This window comes from Erinaceus europaeus, chromosome 1 (genome assembly GCF_950295315.1).
Source record: "Erinaceus europaeus chromosome 1, mEriEur2.1, whole genome shotgun sequence".
In the NCBI taxonomy this organism is placed as follows: domain Eukaryota; kingdom Metazoa; phylum Chordata; class Mammalia; order Eulipotyphla; family Erinaceidae; genus Erinaceus; species Erinaceus europaeus.
The window spans coordinates 13,375,849-13,402,454 of record NC_080162.1 but is presented as its reverse complement, the minus strand read 5'-3'; the positions used below and the strand labels follow the sequence as shown (position 1 = coordinate 13,402,454).

General features: G+C 37.4%; 1 protein-coding gene and 1 pseudogene across 1 annotated transcript in view; both read right to left on the bottom strand.

Moving 5' to 3' along the window:
* The window catches only part of CABCOCO1 (ciliary associated calcium binding coiled-coil 1), a 144,702-nt gene that overhangs the window by 112,259 nt on the left and 5,837 nt on the right, over positions 1–26,606 (bottom strand). The window contains exons 2-4 of the mRNA XM_007517394.2: positions 21,545–21,648; positions 14,336–14,505; positions 1,732–1,876 (exon numbers count right to left, since the gene is read on the bottom strand). Of these exons, the coding sequence (XP_007517456.1) occupies positions 1,732–1,876; positions 14,336–14,505; positions 21,545–21,648 (419 nt within the window). The remainder of the gene's footprint in view (positions 1–1,731; positions 1,877–14,335; positions 14,506–21,544; positions 21,649–26,606) is intronic.
* LOC132542610 (U2 spliceosomal RNA) lies at positions 19,237–19,354 on the bottom strand (annotated as a pseudogene).

Here is a 26,606-nt window from a genome sequence, read left to right as displayed (position 1 = left end):
ATCTATCTACAAGGAGATTTGACTATAATTGCTATAAAGATCATTGTAGCTTTCAGTCAGAGACACACCTAAGGGAATATATATTTTAAAATATTTTTTTCAAGAGTGCATACATGAGTCTGGAGAACTGTTCAGCTCTGGCATATGGTGTTGTCTGGGATTGAACCTGAGGACTCCTGCATTTCAGGCATGCAAGCCTGGTGCAATACTGCTGTGATATCTCCCTTGTCATAAGAAGTCCTTTTATATTAAGAAATCACATTACATCAAATGCTGTTATACAAAAATACATCACACGTGGGAGACCAGGTCGTGGCGCACCTGGTTAAGCGCACACATTACAGTGCGCAAGGACCCAGGTTCAAGCCCCTAATTCCCACATGCAGGGGGAAAGCTTCATGAATGATGAAGCAGGGCTGTAGGTGTCTGTCTGTCTCTCTCCCTCTCTTATCTCCCTCTCTCCTCTAATTTCTCTCTATCCCTATCCAGTAATAAATAAAAATATAAAAAATATGTATATATCACATGCCATTATTAATTCATGCCAGAAACCAGTATGTAACCATTATCATCTTAAAAGTGTTAATATTTAAAAGGCTTTCAGACTAAAACCAGGATGCTTGACAAGCAAAGCTTTAGCATATCCACCCCATACAGCACCCTATATTCAAGCATCTCAAATTGAATGTTAGAGAACTCTGCAATTTAAGTAAAGGACAAAGATATTCTGTAGAAGCTTTCAGTTAAGTTAAAGAAATATTACTTAACCAACTCTTGTTTAAATATTTGCAAACTCTGAAAATGTTCCTTGGGAGAGATGAATGACTTTAATGCAGACTTTGTGACAGATTACATAAAAAGACAGATTCCTTAGTTCTCCAATGAAGAATCACTGTAATAAAAATACTTTCCCTCTATTCCACCATCATTTTCTAAGCAGAAAGACATAATAAGTTTAATTGGTTAATACTACAAAATATTTCAGAGCACATAATAAATTTGAGGAAAAATGTACATAAATCTCTTCAATTACTAATTCAAGGCACTTAAAATAAATGTTTTAATGGGAATTAATGTTGCTCTTTAAAATGTAACATTTTTATGTCAGAGCTAACTTTCCAAAATATATTTATTGCAATCCAGTTTGACGAATGTGAAAGAATTATTTTACTAAAAATGGTGAACTAGTGATTCAAAGAAAAAAAAGTTCTTCCAGAATTTATTATAATTCTAGGATAAATTATTTTAAAATACATTTTTATATTTTATTTTAATGAGAAATACAGTAAGAGGGGCTGTGGGGGGGGGAGACTGGAGCACCTCTCTCTTGCTTATGTGGGTGATGGAGACTGAAGCCAAAGCCTCAGTGACTCAAGTATGGAAGTCTTTTGTATGAAACCATCATTCTGTCTTCCCAGCCCCAACCATTTTTGTAAAAGAATGCCCAAATGTTCAAAATCCTGACATGAATTTATTGAAGGTAAGATTTGATTATTATCTAATCACTGGCTAGGTTAATTACTACACAAATCCTTTGAACACCCAAGAATTAAAAATTGAATGCGTTTCTGTTGAAATTTTCTAGAAGATATAAAATAAGAATATATAGAAAGGCAGCATTCATCATTTACTATTCCTACTATGGTTATTTTTGCTGTGTACAGAGAAAAAATACAGCAAGTATTAAAGTATTGCCAAAAACATATAGGATATTGATAAAAAATATCATACCTTATCTTTAAATAGTCAATAATGGCATTGGCTTGTTTGACATTAAAGATATGCAGTTCCTCACTTTTTCTTGAATGGGACGGTCCCATTTCAGCCATGGTTTCTCCGAGCCATTTTATGCTGCTTTCTAAGGACATATGAAGCACTGAAAAACAACCCAAAATTGTGTCAAACATTATTTTCTTGGCTATTTTGAGAATCTAAGAGGTTATTATAGTGCGAAACTTACTTTTGCAGTGTCTGTAAGGAGAGATGATACAACTTCCTTTGTTTCTTTATGATTAGATAATGATCACATTTGAGGTAAGAGAATAGCAGCTGACACACACACAGAAACGGTAAATTACTGTGTTGCAGGGGTTGGTAGACAGCTCACCAGGAAGAGAGCACACTTCACTGTGCAGAATGACTTGGCCACCAAATGGGCTCACTTTGGAAAGGGGAAGTTTCATGAGCAGTGGAGAGAGGCTATAGTGTCTCTCATCTCACTCTCTTCCCCCTGGTTTCTGCATCAAATAATTTAAAAAAGAAAAGAAAGGAAAAGGAGAAAAGAGGGAAGGGGAAGAGGGGGAGGGAAGAGGAGGGATGGGGAGGGAAGGGAAGGGAAGGGGAAGGGGAAGGGGAAGGGGAAGGGGAAGGGGAAGGGGAAGGGAAGGGATGGGAAGGGATGGGAAGAGATGGGAAGGGATGGGAAAGGGGAGGGAAGGGAAGTGGAGGGGAGGGGAGGGGAGGGGAGGGGAGGGAAGGGATGGGAAGGGATGGGAAGAGATGGGAAGGGATGGGAAAGGGGAGGGAAGGGAAGTGGAGGGGAGGGGAGGGGAGGGGAGGGGAGGGAAGGGATGGGATGGGATGGGAAGGGATGGGAAGAGATGGGAAGGGATGGGAAAGGGGAGGGAAGGGAAGTGGAGGGGAGGGGAGGGGAGGGGAGGGAAGGGATGGGATGGGAAGGGATGGGAAGAGATGGGAAGGGATGGGAAAGGGGAGGGAAGGGAAGTGGAGGGGAGGGGAGGGGGAGGGGGAAGGGAAGGGAAGGGGAAGGGGAAAGGGAAGGGGAAGGGGAAGGGAAGGGAAGGGAAGGGGGAAGGGGGAAGGGGGAGGGGGAGGGGGAGGGGGAGGGGGAAGGGAAGGGATGGGATGGGAAGGGATGGGAAGAGATGGGAAGGGATGGGAAAGGGGAGGGAAGGGAAGTGGAGGGGAGGGGAGGGGAGGGGAGGGAAGGAAAAAGATTATGCTGGAAGTAGGAAAACCCACAGGCACAAAGTCCTGGCAAAAGTCCCTGGTGGATAAACAAACAACAGTTAAACTATTAATACTTAGTTGTTTATGTTAGAGCTGTTTTCATTTTAAGATGAAAAATTCATAATCCATCTAAAATATAATAAAATGTAAAAAAAAATAGTTGACTCACACACTGACCTTTGTGTTATTCATTTGAAATACAATGGAAGGAAATGCACTTGTATGATTTGCAAAGTACAAAATAAAAAGGCAAATAAGAAGTAGCCATCATGAGCATAGGAGGATGAGGAAGAAGCTCGCTCTTTCATGATACCTATGAGAAGACTGAGAGAGAATTGGATCCTATCTTTGTGAAACTGTTCTTACAAACCTAATGCTTTGACTAGGAACTATCGTATTGATTAAAAAAATACACTTGGGTCAACTATGTCATAACAATGTATCATTAATAATGGTACTTTCTAGTGCTAATTAGACTTTTAATTTCTTATTATTTATTCCCTTTTGTTGCCCTGGGTGTTTATCCTTGTTGACATTATCGTTGTTGTTACTGATGTCATGGTCCTTGGATAGGACAGAGAGAAATGAAGAGAGTAGGGGGAGACAGAGAGGGGGAGAAAAAGACAGACACCTGCAGACCTGCTTCATCACCTGTGAAGCAACTCCCTACAGTGAGGAGCCAGGGACTCAAACCAGGATCCTTACGCCTGTCCTTGCACTTTGTGGCTTTTAAGTTCTTGATCCATATTCTATTCATCATATTTATATTTCAAAATTTCTCTTTTCATTTTAATGGGTGTTTTACTTTATTTTGTTTTATTTTATGTTATGTTATCACCAGGGTTGTTCCTGGGGCTTGGTGCCAGCAATATGATTGAATGTAAGGCTCCCGGAGGCCATTTTTTTCCATTTTATTGGATAGGGCAGAAAAAAAATTAAGAGAGGAGGATGAGATAGAGAAGGGGAGAAAAAGATAGATACCTGCAGACCTGCTTCTCTGCTTGTGAAACAATCCCCTGTGGGTGAGGAGAGCAATGATCGTTGGTCAATCATTGCTGGTCAAACCGGATCATTGCTGGTCCTTAGCTTAGTACTATGTCTGCTTAACTGGGTGTGCCACTGTCTGCCTACCCCTCAATGGGCTTTGTGTTATACTTCTACATGAAAAGAACATCTTTAATAATCTTTGAATGACTGATTTTATGACAATGACATGAAAGTTAGTTCAATTAATTGGTGAAGAAGGCTTATGGCATAGACCCAATCACTGTAGACAACAGAGGTGAACTCTGCTGACATTGTAAATGAATAGAACGGACCAGCACTTGGTTTCAGTTGGTTGTTGTCATATGGGAATTTGGGCCTGAGGTTTTCAGTAGACACCAGAAATATGGATTTTTGTGTAAACCACCAGGATGTTTTTTCTTTTGCCCAAATGTAAACTTAAAAAAAAATCACGTAAGTTATTTCTCAAGTGTATGCCTGGTGGTAGTGATGGGAGCCAGGTGACAGCGCAGAAAGCATGACGCTGACATTTCTTTGCCAACAACACCAAAAAGAAATCACCAATTCTTGTCTGTTCTCTTGCCACTGAAAATAAACAAGCCACAAAGGGAAATTCTTGTCTATAGAATTTTTTCCAGTTGAAAAAGTAGATAAATGTCAAAGGCCTTGGATTTAACTTCTTTTTTATTGTCTCCAGGGTTATCATTGAGGGGGTCGATGCTGGCACTACAATCCACTGTTCTTAGAGGCCTTTTTTTTTTCTCCCATTGGATAGGACAGAAAGAAATTGAGAGAGGAGGGAGGGGGATATAGAGAAGGAGAGAGGGCGACAGACAGACATCTGAAGACCTGTTTCGCTGCTTGTGATGCATCCTCCCTGTAGGTGGGTAGCCAGGGATCAAACCTGGATCCTTGTGGAGTTTGTGCCTAATACTATGTGAGCTTAACTCTGTGCACCACTGCCAGCCCCCTGGATTTAACTTAAAAAAATATGATTAAAGATATTTATTCATTTGATAAAACATAAAGAAATTGAGAGAGGAGTTGAGGGGAGATAGACAAGGAGAGAGAAAGAGAGACACCTGCAGCAGTAACAAAGCTTACCCTCTGCAAGTGGGGACAGGGGATTGAACCTGGGTCCATGTATATTGAATTATGTACACTCAACCAGGAGCAACACCATCTGGTCCCTTGACTTAACTTTTATACTATCTATAATACAAATATTAACTCTTCTTTCCTTTTCCTGTTTGGTTATGCTCATTTTTTATTTATAGCAGGTAAAATAATATTCAAAACATGTGCTCATACACACTCACTCCTCAGACACCTAGGATAAATCCAGGTAACTGCACTGTCCAGTGTCCTTTATTTACCGGCATGTAATAAGTACATAGGAACAAACAAACAAACTATGGACTCTGTTGATGACAGAGTTGAAATACTCTAGGAAAAAATGAAGCTAGACTGGCTGTTTATGAGATGTGAAGGCTCTGGGAAGAACTGTGTTGTTCAATTTGCACTGTACCCTCCTAATCCCAACCAAACCTCTAATTCCCTTAGGTCACCATGAGTAAACTTTCCACTTCTTGCTAATGGAGAGGGTATTTCAGGGAGGTAAGAGGAGAAAATAAAGACATAAACGTAGACATGACAAGGTTACATGTCTGCTCTTTCTCTTGGGGATGGTTAAGTGTAGAATACAAATAAAATGACTGTAATTAAAAAAAAATTGGAAGAAACTATATAAAAAGTTGGCTAGTTTCTTCACTTATGGAAAATAGGAGAATGAAACTATATGACAATTAAAATCTAGATTAATGAATAACAGTCTACTTCTCACTGCTTCCTTACAGATCATCTTTAATGTAATGTCAGATACACAAATTCTTGATGGATAACCAGGCTTTACTATGTCATTTTAAGTGAAGTTCAATAATTTTAATTTCATTTTCAATTAGATACTTCTTTTAAAAATAGTGGGAGTAACTTTAGAAATGAAAAATCTGTTGGATAAGCAATTCCAAACTCAATGGATTAAAAGATCTGACTCATTTTATTAATAAAATGCTGTTAGTTAGAGCTACAGGGGAAACTGTCAAGTAATTGATTATAATTTTAGATGTAATTATACTTATTAGACACAAAAATACATTTATACAATGATTTCCTTATATTGAAATGTAACTGACTCCTTAAAACTTTTTTATGTCTAATGTCTTTCCATAGCTAATGATTAAAAATTAGGAAAGTTACAATTTCACTTATCTAACTGAAATATTTGCTCTTTTAAAAATCATTTAGTTGATATGATTAAAATATGACACTGTAAGCCACTTAAATAATAGGGGATGTTCAAATAAAATTTATCCTTGAAATTTAAGGCAATAAAAGAACATACTAGACTTATAATTAGTTGAAACACTTAGATTAATATCTCATAGTGGCCATTTACTAATGAGGTGATCTGGGTTCCATTTTCTTTATGTGTACATGAGTATAATCCCAATTTTTAAAATTATAGCATTATAGTAAGGATCAAATAAATGCATGTGAAACTCTTGGTAAATTGTAAACATAGGATGTCATATGAGCATAGTGCTTTCAAAAACTGATCCCAAAATCAGACACATTTGATGTAATAGCCAGGAACATGCGCTCTCCTTGGAGTTGAACTGTCTGACCTTGTGAAGTTATTCAGCCTCTCTGAAATTCATTTATTTTTCTCGTTCAAAAAAAATGGAGGGCAATACTAGAACTATTTCATACATTAATGTGCAAATTAAATATTCAACACTTATGAAGCGAATGGAACTGTGACAAGCACTAGCTAACTCTAAATTTTACCCATTATTTTTATAGTCATTCTTATTTGGGGGGAAATAATTCCAATTTATGAAGCTGAAATGTATTCTCTGGGAATTGATTAATATTCATTTGACACATAAGGTAGTCGACAAAGGACTATAGGAGACCGAAAAGAGGTCATGTGCCCAATCTATCTGATGCTCCACAAATTTCCCTTGGTTAGTTGGGGAAAAACTCTATCCCAAAATGTATACTGTTAAGACAGCTACATAAGTCCTATGTTCCAAGATCAGTTTTTGCTTCCAGATAGGCCATCAGCAGAAGGACTTGTATAACAGATAATGTAGTGCAACTTTGAGACAAAAAACACATCAGAAATGCAATCCGTATAAGTGGCAGTTCTCACATTAGGAGGTTACATGCACCATCCCACCAACAACCCAGACTGTGTTCTTGAGTGTTTTTTCTGTGAAGACATTGGATAAAGTGCATTCTAGGGAGTCGGGCGATAGCGCAGTGCGTTAAGCACATGTGGCACAAAGCGCAAGGGCCAGAGTAAAGATCCAGGTTCGAGCCCTTGGCTCCCCACCTGCAGGGGAATCACTTCACAGCAGGTGAAGCAGGTCTGCAGGTGTCTATCTTTCCCTCTCTCTGTCTTCCCCTCCTCTCTCCATTTCTCTCTGTCCTATCTAACAACGACATCAATAACAACAACAACTGCATAACAATAAAAAATAAGAACAACAAAAGGGAAAATAAATAAATATAAAACAGATAAAGTACATTCTGTTCCAAGGATCCCACCACCTCCCAGTTTATGTCTAAACATTCTTTACCTATTTCCCTGGAAAACCTGGCTAAATCACATTCTTTCCTGGGGATAACTATAACTTTGCTAGTTTTCAAGGGCAGGTATTTTAATATTTATGTATCAAAAGGTTTAAAAAAATAAACTTGCTTATTCTGGTTAAAATTTACATATGTACTTTTACTCTTTTGTGGTTTATAAGTAGTTGGAGGCATCCTACTCATGTTTAAAATGCATTTTTGAAATAACAACATAGGTTTTATGTAAAAAAAAATATCCTAAAGTCAGCTCTTAGTTATGGAAAAAGTTTAAAATGGGAACGTTTAGAATTGGAAAGAGAAGTTCATGAGGATTCTTTCTTTTATTCTATTTCTAGTTTGTGCATACTCGTCAGAGATTTGCATCATATATTCCTTTTAAAAATTTAATTTTTGTTTACGTGGTTTATTCACATGGTTGAAAAAACACCTGTGATGGCCAGGTTGAGCACACATGCTACAATGTGCAAGGAACCAGGTTCAGCACCCCATCCACACCTACAGGGGGAACGCTTTGTGAGTGGTCCAGCAGTGCTGCAGGTGCCTGTCGCTCTTCTTTTCTTTTTTTACTTTATTTATTTTGTTTATTTATTTATTTATTCCTTTTTGTTATCCTTGTTGTTTTATTGTTGTCATTATTATTGTTGTTGTTGAGTTGTCATTGTTGGATAGGACAGAGAGAAATGGAGAGAGGAGGGGAAGACAGAGAGGGGTTAAACACGTGTGTTTAACCCACTGTGCTACTCCCTAGACCTCCATAATTTTTTTAAAAAAAGAAACGTTAAAAAACACCTTTAAGAGGAGTCAGGCGGTAGTGCAGTGGGTTCAGCGCACTTGGAGCAAAGCACAAGGACCAGCATAAGGATCCCAATTCCAGCCCCTGGCTCCCCACCTGCAGGGGAGTCGCTTCACAGGCAGTGAAGCAGGTCTTCAGGAGTCTGTCTTTCTCTTCCCCTCTCTGTCTTCCCCTCCTCTCTCCATTTCTCTCTGTCCTATCCAAGAATGACGACAATAATAACTACAACAATAAAAGGCAACAAAAAGGAATAAATAAATATTAAAAAAGACTTAAAAACAAAACAAAAAACACCTTGAAGATATGTTATAAAAAGACTACTTCCAACTCTATTGCCCACATTTGCAGTTTGCACATTCTCCTTCAAGAAATCTTGACATTGATAATTGAATTATTCTTCTAGTATATATATGTTTTGTGATGTATGCATATATAAGTTTCTTTTGTGTCCTCTATAAACAAAATCACAAAATTTTAATTCTAAAACTCAATTTACAGAATAATAATACTCACTTTCTCATACAGTATGCATCAAGCTTCCTCATTCTCTCCTTCTTATGACTGCATAGTATTCTAATTAATAAGTTAATTCCATTGATGATCTTTTAAAATCACAAAAGTTTTAGATTTACAGTAAAATTTTAAGATCAGAGTGTTCCAACATACTCCATGCATATTTTCCTGTTGTTAACATTACCATATTACAATTGGCACAATATTTTATTATTATTTATGTCTTTTACTTTGTTTTGATTTGTTTAGCTTTTATTAAAGTTTTGTGTTTGTTTTTGTCCCAGGATTCCAGCCAAGACACAACAAGATATTTTTGTATTTCCTCAGGTTGTGTTTCTCAGACTTGTTTTTATTGTCTTTGACAGTTTTGAGAAGTATTATTTAGATATTTATTGTAGGTTCTTCATACGATAGAAGTTAATGGTTCTGGGAAGAATGGCTACAGTTTCATTCTTATAGCAAAGAAATACTATTTAATGTGACCGATCACTTATGATACTAAATTTAATCAAATGTTTGCTGGGCCTAACTGTGATAAAGTTACTGTTTTCCTCCTTTCCTACATTGTCCTCTTTGGAAGGGAGTTTCTCTGTGCAGGCCATACTGAAGGGGGCACTACATTCAATTTCTTGGGGGAAGAATTACTCCATAAATCATGGGGAACTCCATGTGGGAAACCTGTCAATTACACCCCAGTTAATTATTTATTCAATAATTAATTTCTATTAGCACAGGCTATTGGATGTTAATCTGATACTTGGGACTTTAATATTATACTATTTTGCTCAGATTGTTCCAACCATGGACAGTGGGTACTTCTAATATCAGCTTGGGCATTCTTTTGACACACCTGCATCATTTTTCATTTTGAATACTTATTTTGCTCTAGATTTATCATTGTCCCTGTTCTTCTTGCTAAAAGAAAATAAATTTCAACCAAGATCTGGGTGCGAGGTAAGCTCATTGCTACTAAGATGTCATTGTTTCTAGGCTTTCATAGTGGATGATGCTTAAAAGCATGAGTATACTATAAAATACTATGCTATCTGAAAAAAAGTATTGTCTCTATTTATTGGATAGAGACAGCCAGAAATTTAGAGGAATGGGGGAGATGGAGAGGGAGAGAGACAAAGTGACACAAAGTGACAGGGCTCTAGGCCCTGCTTCACCATTCACAAAGCTTTCCCTTGCAGGTGGCCACCAGGGGCTTGAACCTGGGGTCTTGTGCATGGTAATAACATGCACTTAACCAGGTGCACCACCACCTGGCCCTGCTATCTTTAAAAAAGAAAACCAGGTATGAGAGAGAGAGAGAAAGAAAGAGAGAGAGACTCCCCCGTATAGATGATGCAACCCAAGTCTGAGCCCCCACAAACACAGCACTGGGAGAAGTTTTCTTGCTCACTCTCTCTCTCTCCCTCTCCTCTCTCTTTCTTACCATACATATAATCTATATAGATACCCATATATATCCATCTGTGTATACATTAAATGAAACAATAATTCACACTCAATGTCTCCAACTGTTGTTTTAATCCTTTACTTTTACGAATATTATCACAGTCAGTAGCTTTACATTTGTTAAGTTTATGCATACAAATATGTATGTATCATAAGTTCCCAAAATAGAATCATAAGTAAAAGGGATGATGCATTTATAAATTTGACAGTTAACTGCTAACATTTATTCTGCTAGAGGTTTTAAATTTATTCTCCCATTATCAACATGATATTCTTGTTTTCTTATAGTTTTGGTAGCTGAGAATGTTTCCTTTTTAAAAAATGTCAGTTTTATAATTGGCAAAAGAATTTCTATGTAATTTTAGTTAATTTTTTTCTTATTATCTTAAGCCTTATCATTTAATGTGTAAGAATCATTTGCATTTGTTAAATCATATCTTTTTAGTTTCTGCATTTCTTTTTAAAAATTTTTATCTATAAAAAGGAAACACTGACAAAAACTAAAGGTTGTTTGATTTTTTTTTTAAGATTATTAGCTTTCTTTATTGGATAGAGACAGCCAGAAAGTGAGGGGGTAAAGTGGGAGAGAGAGAAAGAGAAAGAGAGAGAGAGAGAGAGAGACCTGTAGCCCTCTGCTTTACCACTCATGAAGCTTTCCCTCTGCAGGTGGGGACCAAGGGCTCGAACCCATGTCCTTGTTCATTGTAACATGTGTGCTCAACCAGGTATGCCACCACTCAGCCCCAATATTTTGTTATTTGATGATCAAAATTTATTTACTTTTTCTTTTGGGGGTGTAATGTTTTAGGGGTTATGTATACAAACTACTCATGTCCAGTTTGTGAAGATTTTCTTACATCGAGGTCTCATTTTGCACTTATGCCATAACTTTCCTGCCTCTTGTCTGCCTTTGAACATTTGGGCTGCTTCCAAATATTGGCTATTACAAATAGTTCTGCAGTGAACATAGGTGTGCATAACTCTTGTTGGGCAAGTCTTGTTTGGTTGTTTTCTTTTTTTAGGGTGGGGGGGAATAAATACCTAAGAAAGGAATTGCCGGACTGAATGGCCATCCTAGATTTAGTATTTTGAGAATTTTTCACATTGTTTCCCATAATGATAATACCAATTTGTTTTCCCATTAAAAATATAAAAAGGTTCCTTTCTCTCCACAAACTTGCTAGCACTTGCTCTACTCTTTTGATGTATGACACCTTGTTTTTTGTTTTATTTTTAACATGTGAGGTATTATTGGTGTTATCTCATTGTTATCTTAATTTATACTTTTTTAATGCTAAGTAAAAAAATAGCTTTTAGCATTTTTCCAAGTCTGTTGAACATTTCAGTATCTTTGTTGAAATGTCTGTTCAACTCTCCCATTTCTTAATAGAGTTGTTTGTTTTTCTGTTTTCAAGTTTCCAAGTTCTTTATATACAGTATTTTGGTTATTAGCCATCTGCATCATGCCTGGTGTTCCACAACTTTTACATATTCATATAGTGCCAGATGGTCATTTTTGCTCGAATCTATTCCTGAATTTTCTTTTTTGTCCATTGATGTAAACGTTTATCCCTTCATTAATTCCAGGTTAACTTTACTACCATAATTGTATAGTGAGTTTTAAAATTGGGTCATGTGTTATATGCACCTTTATTCTTATTTTCCTAATTAGAGATAAGCTGGCTATCACTTTGAGAGCTTGTTTGGAGGTTTTAGCAGGGGAGCGCAGCTACTCTTATACCCTCGACTGAAGACTACTCAGTCTCTATTCCGGGAGGGCCATCCTGTTCCATAGGGCGTGCAGCAGCTTCGGGAGGGATGCACATGGAGCCGTGAGGGAGGAAGGGGACACCTGCCTAGCCAGCCAGAGCAGCCGAATCAACCCCAGCGATCAATGGGGTAACAGATGTCGCAGCCAGATCGCCCTCACATCCTGGCTATCACTTTGAATGCAAGTTCATGAAGTTCATTTATTTCTATTGTACATATGAGTGAAACCAGCTAGTAATAATTGTATTTTACTTCCCTATTTACTTCACTAAGGAAATTATAGTTCACTAAGCAAATCCAGTTCCATTCACTTTGTCCTAAATGTTTTGTATTTTTTAAAAATATTTTTTATTTATTTTAATGAGAGAGAGAGAGAGAGAAGAGAGACACCAGAGCACTGCTCAGTTCTGGCTTTTGGTGGTGCTGGGGATTGAACCTGAGACTGCAGGCATGAAAGTCTTTTAGTGTAACCATTATGCTGTCTCCCCAGCCCAATGTTTCGTAATTTTTTTTCCTCCAGGGTTATTGCTGGGCTCGGTGCCTGCACCATGAATCCACTGCTCCTGAAGGCCATTTATTTTCCCTTTTGTTGTAGCCTCGTTGTGGTTATTATTGTTGCCATTGTTGATGTTCGTTGTTGGATAGGACAGAGAGAAAGAGAGAGAGAGAAGGGGAAGAGAAAGGGAGAAGGGGAGAGAAAGACAGAGAAGGGGAGAAAAAGACAGACATCTGCAGACCTGCTTAACCGCCTGTGAAGCGACTCTCCTGCAGGTGGGGAGCTAGGGCTCCTACCTGTTTCCTTACACCGGGTCCTTGTGCTTTGTGCCATGTGAGCTTAAACTGCTGCACTGCCGCCAGACTCTCTGAAGTTAATTTCTTCAATAGTTAAAAACGATATGGGCTTTTTTTTCTGCGTGTGATTTTAGGGATGCATCCATTTCTTCTAATGTATGTGCATGAGTCACATTATCTTAATATTCTATTAATGTCTGCTGGGTATTTAGCCATTGTCCCTTTCTTTTTTTAAAAATAATTTATTTATTTTTTTATTTATTTGATAGAGACAGCCAGAAATCAAGAGGGAAGGGGGTGATAGAGAGGGAGAGAGACACCTGCAGCCCTGCTTCACCACTCATGAAGCTTCCCCCTACAGGTGGGGACCAGGGGCTCAAACCCCGGTCCTTGCACATTGTAATACTTGCGCTCAACCAGGTGTGCCACCATCTGGCCCTGTCATTGTCCCTTTCTATGTAAAAAAAAAAAAAAAAAAAACCAAAACAAACAAAAAAAAACTATGTCATATCTCTTTTAGTCATTTTTGCTTAAAGTTTGTCAATTTTATCTCTTTTAACATCTGAACTGAGCATAGTGCTGAATATGCTAAATTGGCAGTGTATCAATGAGATCTTTCTTTCAAAGTTTTATTTATTTATTTATTGGATGAAAACAAAGAAATACTGAGAGGGAAATGGGGAGATAGAGAAGGACAGAGAAACAGAGACATCTCTAGTGCCAATTCAGCACTCATGAAACACCTCCCTCCTGAAAGAGGGGACTGGAGACTTGAACCCAGGTTTTTGTACACTGTAATGTGTGCACTCTATCAAGTATTACAATGTTAAGTCCCTGGATTTCCTTCTTATGAGATGCAATTATATTTATTTTCAAATTACCTTTAAAGTAATTTCCAAGGAAAATTTCTCAATTTTCCTACATTAACTAGTTTCCATATTGCAAAAAACAACAACAAAAATTGCAAAATCTAAGTGTGTCTAATTCAATTTTTTTTAATCTTAATGAAGCACCATCTTTTGTTAGTCATTCTGAGAAATACAATAATACTTTTAGGTAAACATTATATGAAAACAGCCCAAGAAATGCAAAAATAGCTTGATAAATCTGAATAGTTTTTATAATATATGGTACTAGTAAGTTTTTTAAAAATAAAATAACCACATTTTGCCAAAATATTAAGAGAACATTAGCTTTTAAGTAATATTTGGAATTTTATAACTCAATGAAGATATAAAATTCACTGTTGCTATAGCAATGAAAACATAGTTTTCACTATAGGAATTATAATAAAATTAGAGATTTTTGCTTAAAAATATTAATTTAAATGATAATCAAAATTTCCTTTTCATAAGAGAAAAACAATGTACTTACTTTTAAGATTTTGAAGCATCGTGTCAAGTAAAGTCATGAACTTTGAGAGCTGATTTATAGAAAAGTCCATTCCTTTAGCCCACAAAAATCCAGACACATAATAATCTAGTATAACAGCTTTCTTTAAACATGTTTGAACGGAATCAAAATTCAAAAAATTTTGCATTTTTCTGTAATAAAAAGAAAAAAATCCATATTTTCAAAACAGGATAGATACAAAGCAGTTCATTTTATAAATTTTAAAAGCATTGTTTTTTTAGTAAAATAATAAAATAAAATAAACAATGTCATATTGTAAAAAAAGACCCATAGTTACATTAAATACCCCAAAGTCCAAAATGACCATTCAAGATAGAGATGGGGGATTGGGGACAGAGGGATCAAGATCACTGAATCAAACAGCCTTCCAAAGAGGAAGACAGATCTACAGAAGAATGTGATTAACGACAACTCCACATCAAGAAATATAAGAAGACTGCCCGTGAGTAGAGAACATTAACAGACCTCAACATGGAACAGCAGGTCATGGGGAGAGACGAACTTCCTGGGGAACTGAACTCTGCTTTGAGGAGTAAAGAAAAGAGCATCACACTTAGAGAAATAAAGTCCTGCAAACCTGCAAGAAGCATAACCTGGGTTTGGAGCTGATAGCAAAGGCCACAGAGGGCAGTGCTGGAAGGAGCAGTGAAAGACACCATGTCTGAACTCAAGCTCTGGTAGTAAATTCACGCACAGGTCTTGCTGAGGATTTGCTGGTTTAGCCATAAAAGCTATGCCTGATAGTCCAGCAGAGCAAGTTTCTGTTGTTGCAATTTTTAAAATCTTTCTTTTCTTTTCTTTTCTTTCCTTTCTTTCTCCCTTCCTTCCTTTATTTCTCTTTCTTTCTTTCTTTCTCTCTTCCTTTCCTTTCCTTTCCTTTCCTTTCCTTTCCTTTCCTTCCTTCCTCCCTCCCTTCCTTCTTTCCTTCTTTCCTTCCTTCCTTCCTTCCTCCCTCCCTTCCTTCCTTCCTTCCTTCCTTCCTCCCTTCCTTCCTTCCTTCCTTCCATCTTTCTGCTGTTGCAAGTGCAAACTACTACTGGTCTGCTCCTATGGCTTTCCAACCCCATGTTTTCCCAGCAATCCCTAAGAAGTCAGCTAAAATACCACATATGGTAGTACCAGAGGCAAAAGAGGGAAAGAGGAACTCATGTTTCAGGAGATAATAGCTGAGAACTCCCCAAAACTTACCAAAGAGACAGACTTAAAGATTCAATAAGTTCAAAGAATCCCCCCAAAGTAACCCACATATGCATAAAACAAGACATTAAATTTTAAATGACATATATAGATATACTGAAAGCAGCAGGAGACACAGAGTCACAGACTAAGATATTTTATAAGATTATCATCAGATCTCTCAACTGAACCTCTAATGGTAAAAAAAGGAATTATATGATATACGGAGTGTTCAATGGAAATATACAGAGTGTTGAAAAGACTTTTAACTGGGAGTCGGGCTGTAGCGCAGCGGGTTAAGTGCAGGTGGTGCAAAGCACAAGGACTGGCATAAGGATCCCGGTTTGAGCCCTGGCTCCCCACCTGCAGGGGAGTCGCTTCACAAGTAGTGAAGCAGGTCTGCAGGTGTCTGTCTTTCTCTCCCCCACTATGTCTTCCCCTCCTCTCTCCATTTCTCTCTGTCCTATCCAACAACAATAACAACAATAATAACTACAACAATAAGACAACAAGGGCAACAAAAGGGAATAAATACATATTAAAATAAAAAGAATGTGCTTTAAAAAGACTTTTAACCATGAATATTCTACCTCGCCAGTTTATCAGTACATTTATGGAGGAATAAAGAGCTTCTCAGACAGTTGAAGAAATTCAGTACCATTAAATTAGGACTACAAAAAAGACTAGAGGGATTTATATAAAAGGACAGTATGTCCCAGCACTCACTCTTCTGTATAAGCTCTCTTCCAGTCTCCAAAATTTATCTTTAAACGTTTAATATACGGAATCATTTAGTTGCAAGTGAAATTGAGAACACAGCTACAGTAACAAGTTGTGATATTTTGATGGAAAAATAAGTGGGACAATAGAACAGGTATAAAGCCCAGAAACAAATCCAAATTACACAGAAACATGATTTATGACAGAATTTCAATCTAGTCAGCAAAGTACGAATTCTTCCAAAATAGTGCTGGGCATACTGGTTGTCAGTATAGAAAATATGACATCACCCAACACATGAAAATGAAATGGAAGGGGATTTACTGCAGTAAGAACACTACCATTTTCTTCTGGAATCACATTCTACTGACTCACTAAATTGTGGTTACCTGTCATTCCCCTGATTTCTGCTACTTAGTGTTTCTAAGGACAAGTCTGATTGCATCAAGCCTAACTCGAATCCTGGGAGGTCTTTGGCTTTCCTGGAAGCTTCATCTCAGCTGTGGATGCATTTGGGCAGATTAAAACACCCTGCACACCTGGATATACCTAGGGCCCCATTCTCAACAACCTCTTGGTGGTTTTTTGTTTGTTTTCTTATCTAGTCTGGACATAGCTCCATGTTCTTGTTTAATTTTTTAAATATTATTTATTAGATACATATTTGATTTTGTATCTCTATTTTGTATGTAGTTTATTTCCACATTATTTACTTAAAATTTTAAAAGAGAAATTCTACAGTAGTTTCCAGTGCCAGTTGTAAGAGTATACTGACACATTTTATTAGCTCTTTTCAGCCTCTTTAATCACCAGTTTTGCGTAACACTTGTATCTAGTCGTCTTTCTCTCACATGCCACGTGACTCTTCACCTGCCCTGTTTAATTAATTATTTGACTTGAATAGTTATAAATATGTATTCTTTATCTTTCAGTGTATAATTGCAAGTATAGATAACTACTTCCTTAAGAATATTTTGATGACATCTGTGAATTTTTTTTTTTTTATCTTTGCTCTCCCCACCTTCCATCACTTCCCTTAGACTCCTGTAAACCATAATCTTCAATGGGAATTGTTGAGTCATTCACTTCAAAAGAGATTAGTTGGGAGATATTTGGAGCAAAAAATGCTATTATAGTTTTAATGCAAACTTTTCGTGCATTTTACTTACAAATTGGTTGATTCCCTTCTCTTCCTAGGGATAGAAGGGGATAGATGTTGCAAAGGGAAAGATAACTATATTTGCAGTGTAACATAATTCAGGGAGAGAGAAAAATGCCTATTAATAAAGTTTTTCTAGAAGGATAGGTAATGTAACTATCAACTCTGACCAACATCTTCAGTAAAAATATTATATAATCTTGCACACTCATATAACTGGTTCCTTTTTTAAAAAAAATATGGCATGCAGAAATAAGCCTTAAGGCAAAAACCAAATTGCTCACATAAACCCAGTTACAGGGAGGTTATTAAAAGATACCTCCATATCTATTATTCTTGTGTTTAAATAGTCTTTTTCAATTTAGACTCTGTCCGTGTTAATAAAAAGATTTGAGTGGACACACATGTTATCACATGCAAAGACTTGGGTTGGAGCCAATGGTCCCCACCTGTAGGGGCTGGAGACTTCATGAGCTACAAAACAGACCTGCAGGTTTCTACCTTTCTCCCACTCAATCTCTCCCATCTCTCTCTCTCCTCTCGGGTTCTCTCTGTCCTATCAAATAAAAACTAGAAAGGAAAAAATGGTTACCAGGAGCAGTGGATCTGTAGTTCCAGCACCAAGCTCCAGTTATAACCTTGGAAATAATAATCTGAATCGATTTTTATCTGAATGAAAATAAAGTCATTATTACATTAAAACATAGATAATTGAGTGTGGTTATTAGAATAGGATATTAAGAGGATGTAGCAAGACATCTCTCTCTCTCTCTCTCTCTCTCTCCTCCAGGGTTATCGCTGGGGCTCGGTGCCTTGACTATGAATCCACTTCTCCAGGAGGCCATTTTTTCCAATTCTGTTGCCCTTGTTGTTGCCATTGCTGTTGTTGGATAAGACAGAGAGAACTCGAGAGAGGAGGAGTAGATAGAGAGGGTGAGAGAAAGATAGACACCTGCAGATCTGCTTCACCACTTGTGAAGCGACTCCCCTGTAGGTGGGGAGCCAGGGCACAAACCCGGATCCTTACGCTGGTCCTTGTGTCGCTTATGCTTCATTGGCTGCGCTACCGCCCTGCCCCAACATTCAACTTTTCTTGAAATGTACTCCAGCAATGTATTACTTTTCCCCCTTCTCTTTCTCTTTCTCTCCCTTCTCCTTCTCTTTCTTCATTTTGTAAGATTTATTTATTATGAAAGAGAGGAGAGAAAGAGGGAGTAGACTGCTACTCAACTATGGCATAAACCAATGCCAAGTATTGAACCTTCAGCCTTTGGGGTCTCGGGCATATAAATTCTGTGTTTCAGAAGACTTATTAATTAATTTATCCTGGCCACAGGAATGTGTTTTTATGATACTTATTGTATCACTCTGTTTGTTGCTTCTATGGAACACAACTTTTAATTTTAAAAGGTAGGGAAAGTGTGTTGATTTCCTAAACAGAAAAGTATGTTCATAGCTCATTAGACTGCAAATTTTAGCATATTTCTGTCTTTGCTAACAGGTCACCCAAGTCATTTTTCTGTCACTTTGAAAGGTATATAATGTCAATTTGTGGTATTATTATAAGTGGAAAGCAAATGATGAAAAATATTTTAAGATTATTGTTATAAAAGTAATATAAGGAAACTGAAGAAAATAGCTTCCAAAGACTGACTCCTTATATAACACTAGTGTTCCTTATCAACAACTGATTTTATAAAATTTGAGATTTTAGCTGAATTCTATTAATGAGAGAATCTTAAATGTCAGCCTCTTAAATGTAGACCTCGTTGGTTTCTATATCGCTAAGCTCTGTATCAAGTTTTATATTATTTACTTTGTCATAGACCTCAACCTTTAAAAAAAAAGGATTTAATAATTTATTAAACTGTTAAGAACAGATGCAGATGCTACACTTGATCTTAGCCAAAAGGCCGAGAAGCAATAGGACTTACGAATTTATTTTTATGGGACAATGAGAGAAAGAAACCAAGACGCCACTCATTTCTGGCAAATGTGGTGCTAGGGGTCAAAGCTGGGGCCTCTCTCTAGGGTCTCAGATATGCAAGTCCTGTGCAATAAGACCGCGATATCGTCACAGTCCTTGGCTTCAGCTCTTAAAGGTTAAAAAAAAAATCTCCCAGGCTGATGAAAAGAACTCACTTGGCCAGTGCACTGTTTTGTCACATCACTGACATAGATTTGAGTCCAACCCTCACTGCACTGAAGGAAACTGAAGGCTCTTGCATTCTCTGTCTCTCTCTCTCTCTCTGCCTTTCAGTCTCTACATAAAAAAATTAGTAAAATATAAATACAAATGATTTCAGAAATTAGATATTTAACATCTAAGAAAGGCAACAGTCCAAGAATAAGGCTGTCACACAAAGCACAATAGAAAGTACATAGTGCAGGGGCCAGGTGGTTAATAAGCACACATATTGCAGTGTGCAAGGTTGCAGGTTTAAGTCCCTGGTCCCCATCTGCAGGGGGAAAGTTTCACGAGCAGTGGAGCAGGGCTGCAAGTATCTCTCTGTCTCTCTCCCTCTCTGTCTCTCCCCTCCCCTTTCAATACTTCTCTGTCTCTATCCAATAATAAAACAAAAATTTAAAAAGTACATAGTACAATGTGAGAAAGACAGGCTGAAAAGCACTCAGTTGCAACACTTAATATTAATTGGATTTAACAATATCCGTTATTTAATGCAAATTGTAAGCTATGCTAAACATTTGTCAATTTTTTTTTGCCTCCAGGGTTATCTCTGGGGCTCAGTATCATCACTATGACTCTACTGTTCCTGGAGGTCATTTTCCCCATTTTATTGGATAGGACAGAGAGAAATTGGGAGAGGAAGGGAGCTAGAGAAGGAGAGAGAAAAAATAGACACCTGAAGACATGATTTGATGCTTATAAAATGACCCCCCCTGTAGGTAGGGAGCTGGGGGCTCGAGCTCAGATCCTTGTGTAGGTCCCTGCTTTGTACTATGTGCACTTGGCCTGTGTGCCACCACCTGCCCCACTCCCTCCCACTTTTCCCCGTTCAGTCAGCGACAAATTTTCAGGTGTCTAGAAATGATCAGAGGTCAGAATACAGTAAGTGCATGTTACGGAGCAATTTTAACACTAAAAGTAAGGATTCCTAATGAGTATTCATTTCTGTAAATGTAATGAAATACTTAGTTATAAAATACTTGTTTCAAATCGATTAGACTTTAAATTGACTGGCAAGTAGTTGAAGAGATGCTAGAAGTATAGCCAACCCCAAATCACCAGAATTTCTAGCAGGAGTTGCAGACACAAGAGGTGAAGAAAGTATCAGGAAAAGGCCCATCATTTTGTTCACATGCTCTGACCATGTCTAACCTTCTCAGATATCTTTTCCAGTCAGTACATCTGTCATATTTCTTTCTCAGCAATAAATCACATCGATTTCACAATATCTGTAAGATTCACAAATGAGGAGCATGGACAGAGTCATTTTGACTTGTCCATCATGGTTCACCGCCATCCCGTTTATATTCACAAGACTGGCTTACAGAACACGTACACTGGCATTACAGTCCCGAAAATCACACCAAGCCTCTTCTCTCCACATTATGGCCAATAAGGCTGCCACTATTAAAGCAAGAACATCTTTCATATGAGTTATTACTAAAAGTATCTTTAAGGAATCTGTTATCTGAATTTAGTTGACTAGAGCTAACGGTAAATGACCAATTCCAGAAATCAATGACTTAAAGGATAAGATGCTCATAAGTTAGAATTGCTGTCTATACATTCAGTTTATAGATATGAACATATATCTTCAGCTATGTCTATATGTTGAAACAAAATGTATGAAACCAGAGCATGAAAAGTCATAGGTTGCTAACTAACACTGAGTATGTCCAAGATAATGCATTGACTAGTGATAGACGAACACAAGAGTGTTGACCATCACAAAAATTTGGTACTTTGAGAATTATTGTGTTTTAGAGTTGGGATCCCTCTGTATATACTTATGCATATATATATATATATATATATATGCTCAAATATTATGTGTAGAACATAAAGGCAGAAGCTGAACATATCATGCTAACCTGTAAACAGGGAACTATACTTGTTACATATTTGCTTGTACTATGGGAATACTTACTGTTCAACTCCATCTATGTTCTCTGCTAGTAATTCAGTAATTTGGGCTACTGAAAGAAAATTTGGAGACAGAATTTTTTCTTGTTCCTGGACTTCAGAAACTTTCTACCAAAACAGAATGGGAGAGGAAAGAGTTATTTCAATCATGTTTTTTTATATATATCAGCACAAAGATATAAAAATTATTAAATATGGTCTAATTGATATGGGAAACATTATTTTCTTACCAAACAGTCTTTTAGATCATCACCTTTGTATTTTAAGTATTAGTGCTCTTCTGAAAAGTCAAGTGGCTCATCAGACTGTCTTTAAAATCTGAGTATTAAAAACTAGGTGATGGTTTACATTTAAAAATTTAAAAAAATGTATCTATTTAGTCCTCATTGAAAGTGGAGCCTAAGCGGAGGCCAAGGTAAGTAAAAAAGGTTTTCTAGCCTTATGAAACATAACAACTAGTGCAAGGAACAAAGTGCAACTTTTAGGAATTTGAAAATAAAAGGTATTGTGTTGTAATATATGTGGTAGTCAGTTTAAAAAAAGGAACAAGAAGAAAGGTAAAATGAGGAAGTCTATAGAAAGATGGCCCAGGAATGAGTTTTGTGTGCTTGGACAAAAAAACACCCAGGAAAAAGATTCATCAATGCTAAGGGGAGACCTTAAATTTAATAATCCTGGGATAGGGTGCTAGCACAGTGAGATAATAATAATAATAATATAATAATAATAATAATAATAATAATAATAATGATTCATAAAAATGTACTGAGTGGTTACAATAAATATTTCATGAAAAACATTATTTTTTTTACATGGAAAGCAAGACTTGGTAAGAATGAAAGGCAATTTTGAATTTCAAAAAATGGTGACAAGAAAAAAAAAAAAAAAAGAGGGTTGGTACCAAGACCTCTAACTATACATATACTTCCTTTATGAGAAGTAGACAGAGGGTCAAAGGAATCCTCATTTTTTTCCCCAAGGCTAACACAGTCCTTTGATCTATTTCCTGCTGTTAACCTTCAACTGTGTTCTGTTCATAGTACAATCTGTGCTACCATTGGCACTTATGTTAACAACAGGAAAATGAAGTTTAGAAAAGGATCCTTATTTTAAATGTTAAAAGTTAGGCTCCATTGGTTGAGTTTAAAGCAGAATGTAGAATGTGTATATTCTAAGTTCTTCTCTCCCCGCCCCCCACCCGTTGTTTCTGAGGCATTATTGTTCAGGGCCAACATTTTTTACAGAAGATACGGAAAAGAAGGAAAACGGAGTGTAACTTGGTGCAGCCTCTGTGGAGAGCAGTCTGGAGAACTCTCACAAGGCTAGACATAGACCTTCCATATGACCCAGTAATTCCTCTCCTGGGGATATACCCCAAGGATTCCATAATGCCCAATCAAAAAGATATGTGTACTCCTATGTTCATAGCAGCACAATTCATAATAGCTAAAACCTGGAAGGAACCCAGGTGCCCAACATCAGATGAGTGGCTGAGAAAGCTGTGGTATATATATACACAATGGAATACTATGCAGCTATTAAGAACAATGCACCCACCTTCTCTGACCCATCTTGGACAGAGCTAGAAAGAATTATGTTAAATGAACTAAGTCAGAAAGACAAAGATGAGTATGGGATGATCCCACTCATCAACAGAAGTTGAGAAAGAAGAACAGAAAGGGAAACTAAAACAGAAAACCCTGTGTTGAGAAGGAGGGTGGACATTCAGCTTCTCTGGAGGTAGGGGTGGGTGGGTGGTGGGTGGGATGGGACACAGTCTTTTGGTAGTGGGAATGGTGTTACTCCTATTAAAGTGTAGTCATACAAACCAGTATTCAATTAATATGAGACGGGAAAAATTGATCATATGTCTAGAACTTTTTAAAACACAGACTGAGTCTTTTTAATACATAGGCTGAGTCTTTGATATGTTGACTCTCTCAAAAGCCTAGACCAGGGAGAACAGAAGCAACCAGTGGCACAGCTATATATAAGATGCTGGGTATTAAACAGCAAACCCTAACAAAGGGACTTTTCAAAGTTAACCCAATTAACAAATAATGTGATGATAACAATAACTATCCATTGTCTTCTTGAACCCTAACACAGCAGGAACCTCACATTTCCACTATAGAGCCTATATTTCCCCCAAACCTGGAACCTTAGGGTGGGGCCCACTTTCCTGCATGCTTCTCTCAATTCATATCAAATAATATTGCATCCGCCAATTGCAACCTAATCAACGCAACAAGTGCCACCCCAGAATGCTTCACTTCAGACTGTGACCAGAGACTTCAGGTGTGGAATGACAACCCTTCAGCTTCATCACTCTGGTGAGACCCTTCCTTTCATAGTATTCTGTAATTCCATTCCAGGTGTTCCACTCCCCAATAAAGTCCCCAAACCTAGATATAGACCAGGTCCCCTGAGATAGAGCATATATTCACACGTGCCCATAAACTAGGGAAAAATATATACCTGAAAGCAGAAATACACAAAAGTCTGCAGAGAGTACCCCCCCCCCCAACACTTCATCTGCAGTATTCCAGCTTTTAGGCCCATGTTTGTTGAACAATTTGTTTGGCTTTGTATGTTAACTCTCTTTTCAGCCACCAGGTTCCAGATGCCAGCATGATGCCGACCAGACTTCCGTGGACTGATGACCCCACCGATGTGTCCTGAAGCTCCGCTTCCCCAGAGCCCCATCCTACTAGGGAAAGAGAGAGGCAGACTGGGAGTATGGACCGACCAGTTAATGCCCATGTTCAGCGGGGAAGCAATTACAGAAGCCAGACCTTCCACCTTCTGCAACCCACAATGACCCTGGGTCCATCCTCCCAGAGGGATAGAGATGGGAAAGCTATCAGGGGAGGGGATGGGATATGGAGACCGCGTGGTGGGAATTGTGTGGAGTTGTACCCCTCTTACCCTACGGTTTTGTTAATGTCTCCTTTCTTAAAGAAAAAAAAGAAAAAAAAAAAGAACTTTTAAAGGTTGACCAGTAAAAAGAGAGAAAAAAAAAAAAAGGAGTGGACATCACAACACCCAAGCTCCCTCTGGTGTTGTTGAAGGCAGGCTTGACCTGAGTCACAAACATAGGGAAACAGTACATTTCCAGATGAGTTCAATATAGGGAAACAGTACATTTCCAGATGAGTTCTCTTGATAACTCAGAACAAAAATTTTCTATTCAACAAATAAGTTACTGATTCCTCCCTGTAAACAGACTCCAACGTAAAAAAACAGCAGGCAAAGGCTCTGCTATAGTTAATTACATCACATCTCAAATTTACCTTATTTCTTTTCCAGATTAGAAAAAAATCCAAAGGCTGATATTTATTGGTATTGGTAATTGGTTTAATATTTGTAGTTTAATATTGGCTTATTCTACTTTTATTTTAAAAACCTAATTTAAAAATAAAATATATTTTATTATATAATTAGGATTAGCAAATTAAAATAAACTAGGTCATACTATTATATTAGAAACAGCAGGAAATATATTCTAATACTTGTATTTTTCTTTGTATCTAATAATTACAAATTTATAAATTAAATTAAGTTAAATACATTGAATTTTATAGTATGATAGTGTGTAGTCCAAATATATATCTATCATTTGTTCAAGCATCTATTGCTTGTATATATATAACACACATATATTCTACATAACAAACATATTAGTAGAAAGATTATATGACATACAGTTATAAAACAAAATCTATTACATGCAAATATAAATTGTGTAATAAATGTATTATAAGAATAAACTCATATGTAACAACAAATACATATATTATTTGCAGGAAAGAATACTTCTTGTACTATCAATCTTATAAGCTTAGGAACAGTTATTACATTTTTATTTCAATAATTCTGATAACTTGAGGTTAGTGGTAGCTCACACAGTAGAGTACACAGAAAGAAGGCAAAAGAAGGCCCAGGTTCAAGCCCCTGTTTGGCACCTGTAGGGGGGAGTTTCACCAGCAGTGGAGCAGCACTGCAGATGTCTACTTTTCTCTCCCTCTCCCTCACCTTATCTCTTTCCCTCTATTTCTCACCCTCTGCCAGAAAGAAAAAAGGGAAAAAAAGTGGGATCCATTAATAATGCTTGTCCAGCAAGCACCCAGCCACAGCAATAAACCAGGTAACTAATACAAGTTCTGATGGTCCTAGACATGTTAATTGTTAACGGATGGTTTGAATCAATTTCTGTCATATGATAGCATAGTTAGATGATGAACCATGATGAAAAATTTACAGTGAACTATTTAACCTCAATTTGAATTCATATTAGAAGTAAATTCGATAAATTTCAAAACTGAGAGAGCAGAGAAAGATGGTGAGGGAGGGAGGGAGAGAAGAGGAGAGGAAAGAGAGAGAGAGAGAGAGAGATGCAGAACTGCTTTTGCAGTATCCTTCTCGCAGGTGGGAGCAAGGACTTGAACCCTGGTCCTTGTGTGGGTCCTTGCACTTACTACTGTGTACATTTAACCAGGACCCCAAACAATAATCATTTTAACTATGATGGTTAATACTGGTTAATGCCTGATTTGTTCCTATAATTTGATAACTTAAAAGACAGAAAAACTAATCATTGGCAAGGAAGTAGGGGATAAGGAACCTATATTCACTGCTGGTGGAAGTGAATATTGGTCCAACCTCTGTGGAAAGCAGCCTGAAGACTAATCAGAAAGCTAAAATTAAACTGACACTATCACAGCAATTCATCCCCTTGGGATATGTCCAAAGGAAGGAAATATGACTATTTGAAGAGATCTTTGCACACCTTTGTCCATAGAAACTCAATTTGTAATAGCTCAAACTAAGAAGATGCCCAATGATAGATGTGTGACAAAGAAAGGTGTCGTATCTACACAACAGAATGCTAAGCTTTTAAAATTGACGGAACTCATCTCCTTTGCCTCATCATGAATGGAACTTGAAGGAATCATGTTTTGAGATAAGCCAAAAAGAGGAAGATGAATACTGGGTGATCTCACTCACAGGTAAAACTTAAGAAAGGGAGACCACAAGGTGAAACTTGGGACTGGCGGGGCCAGGTG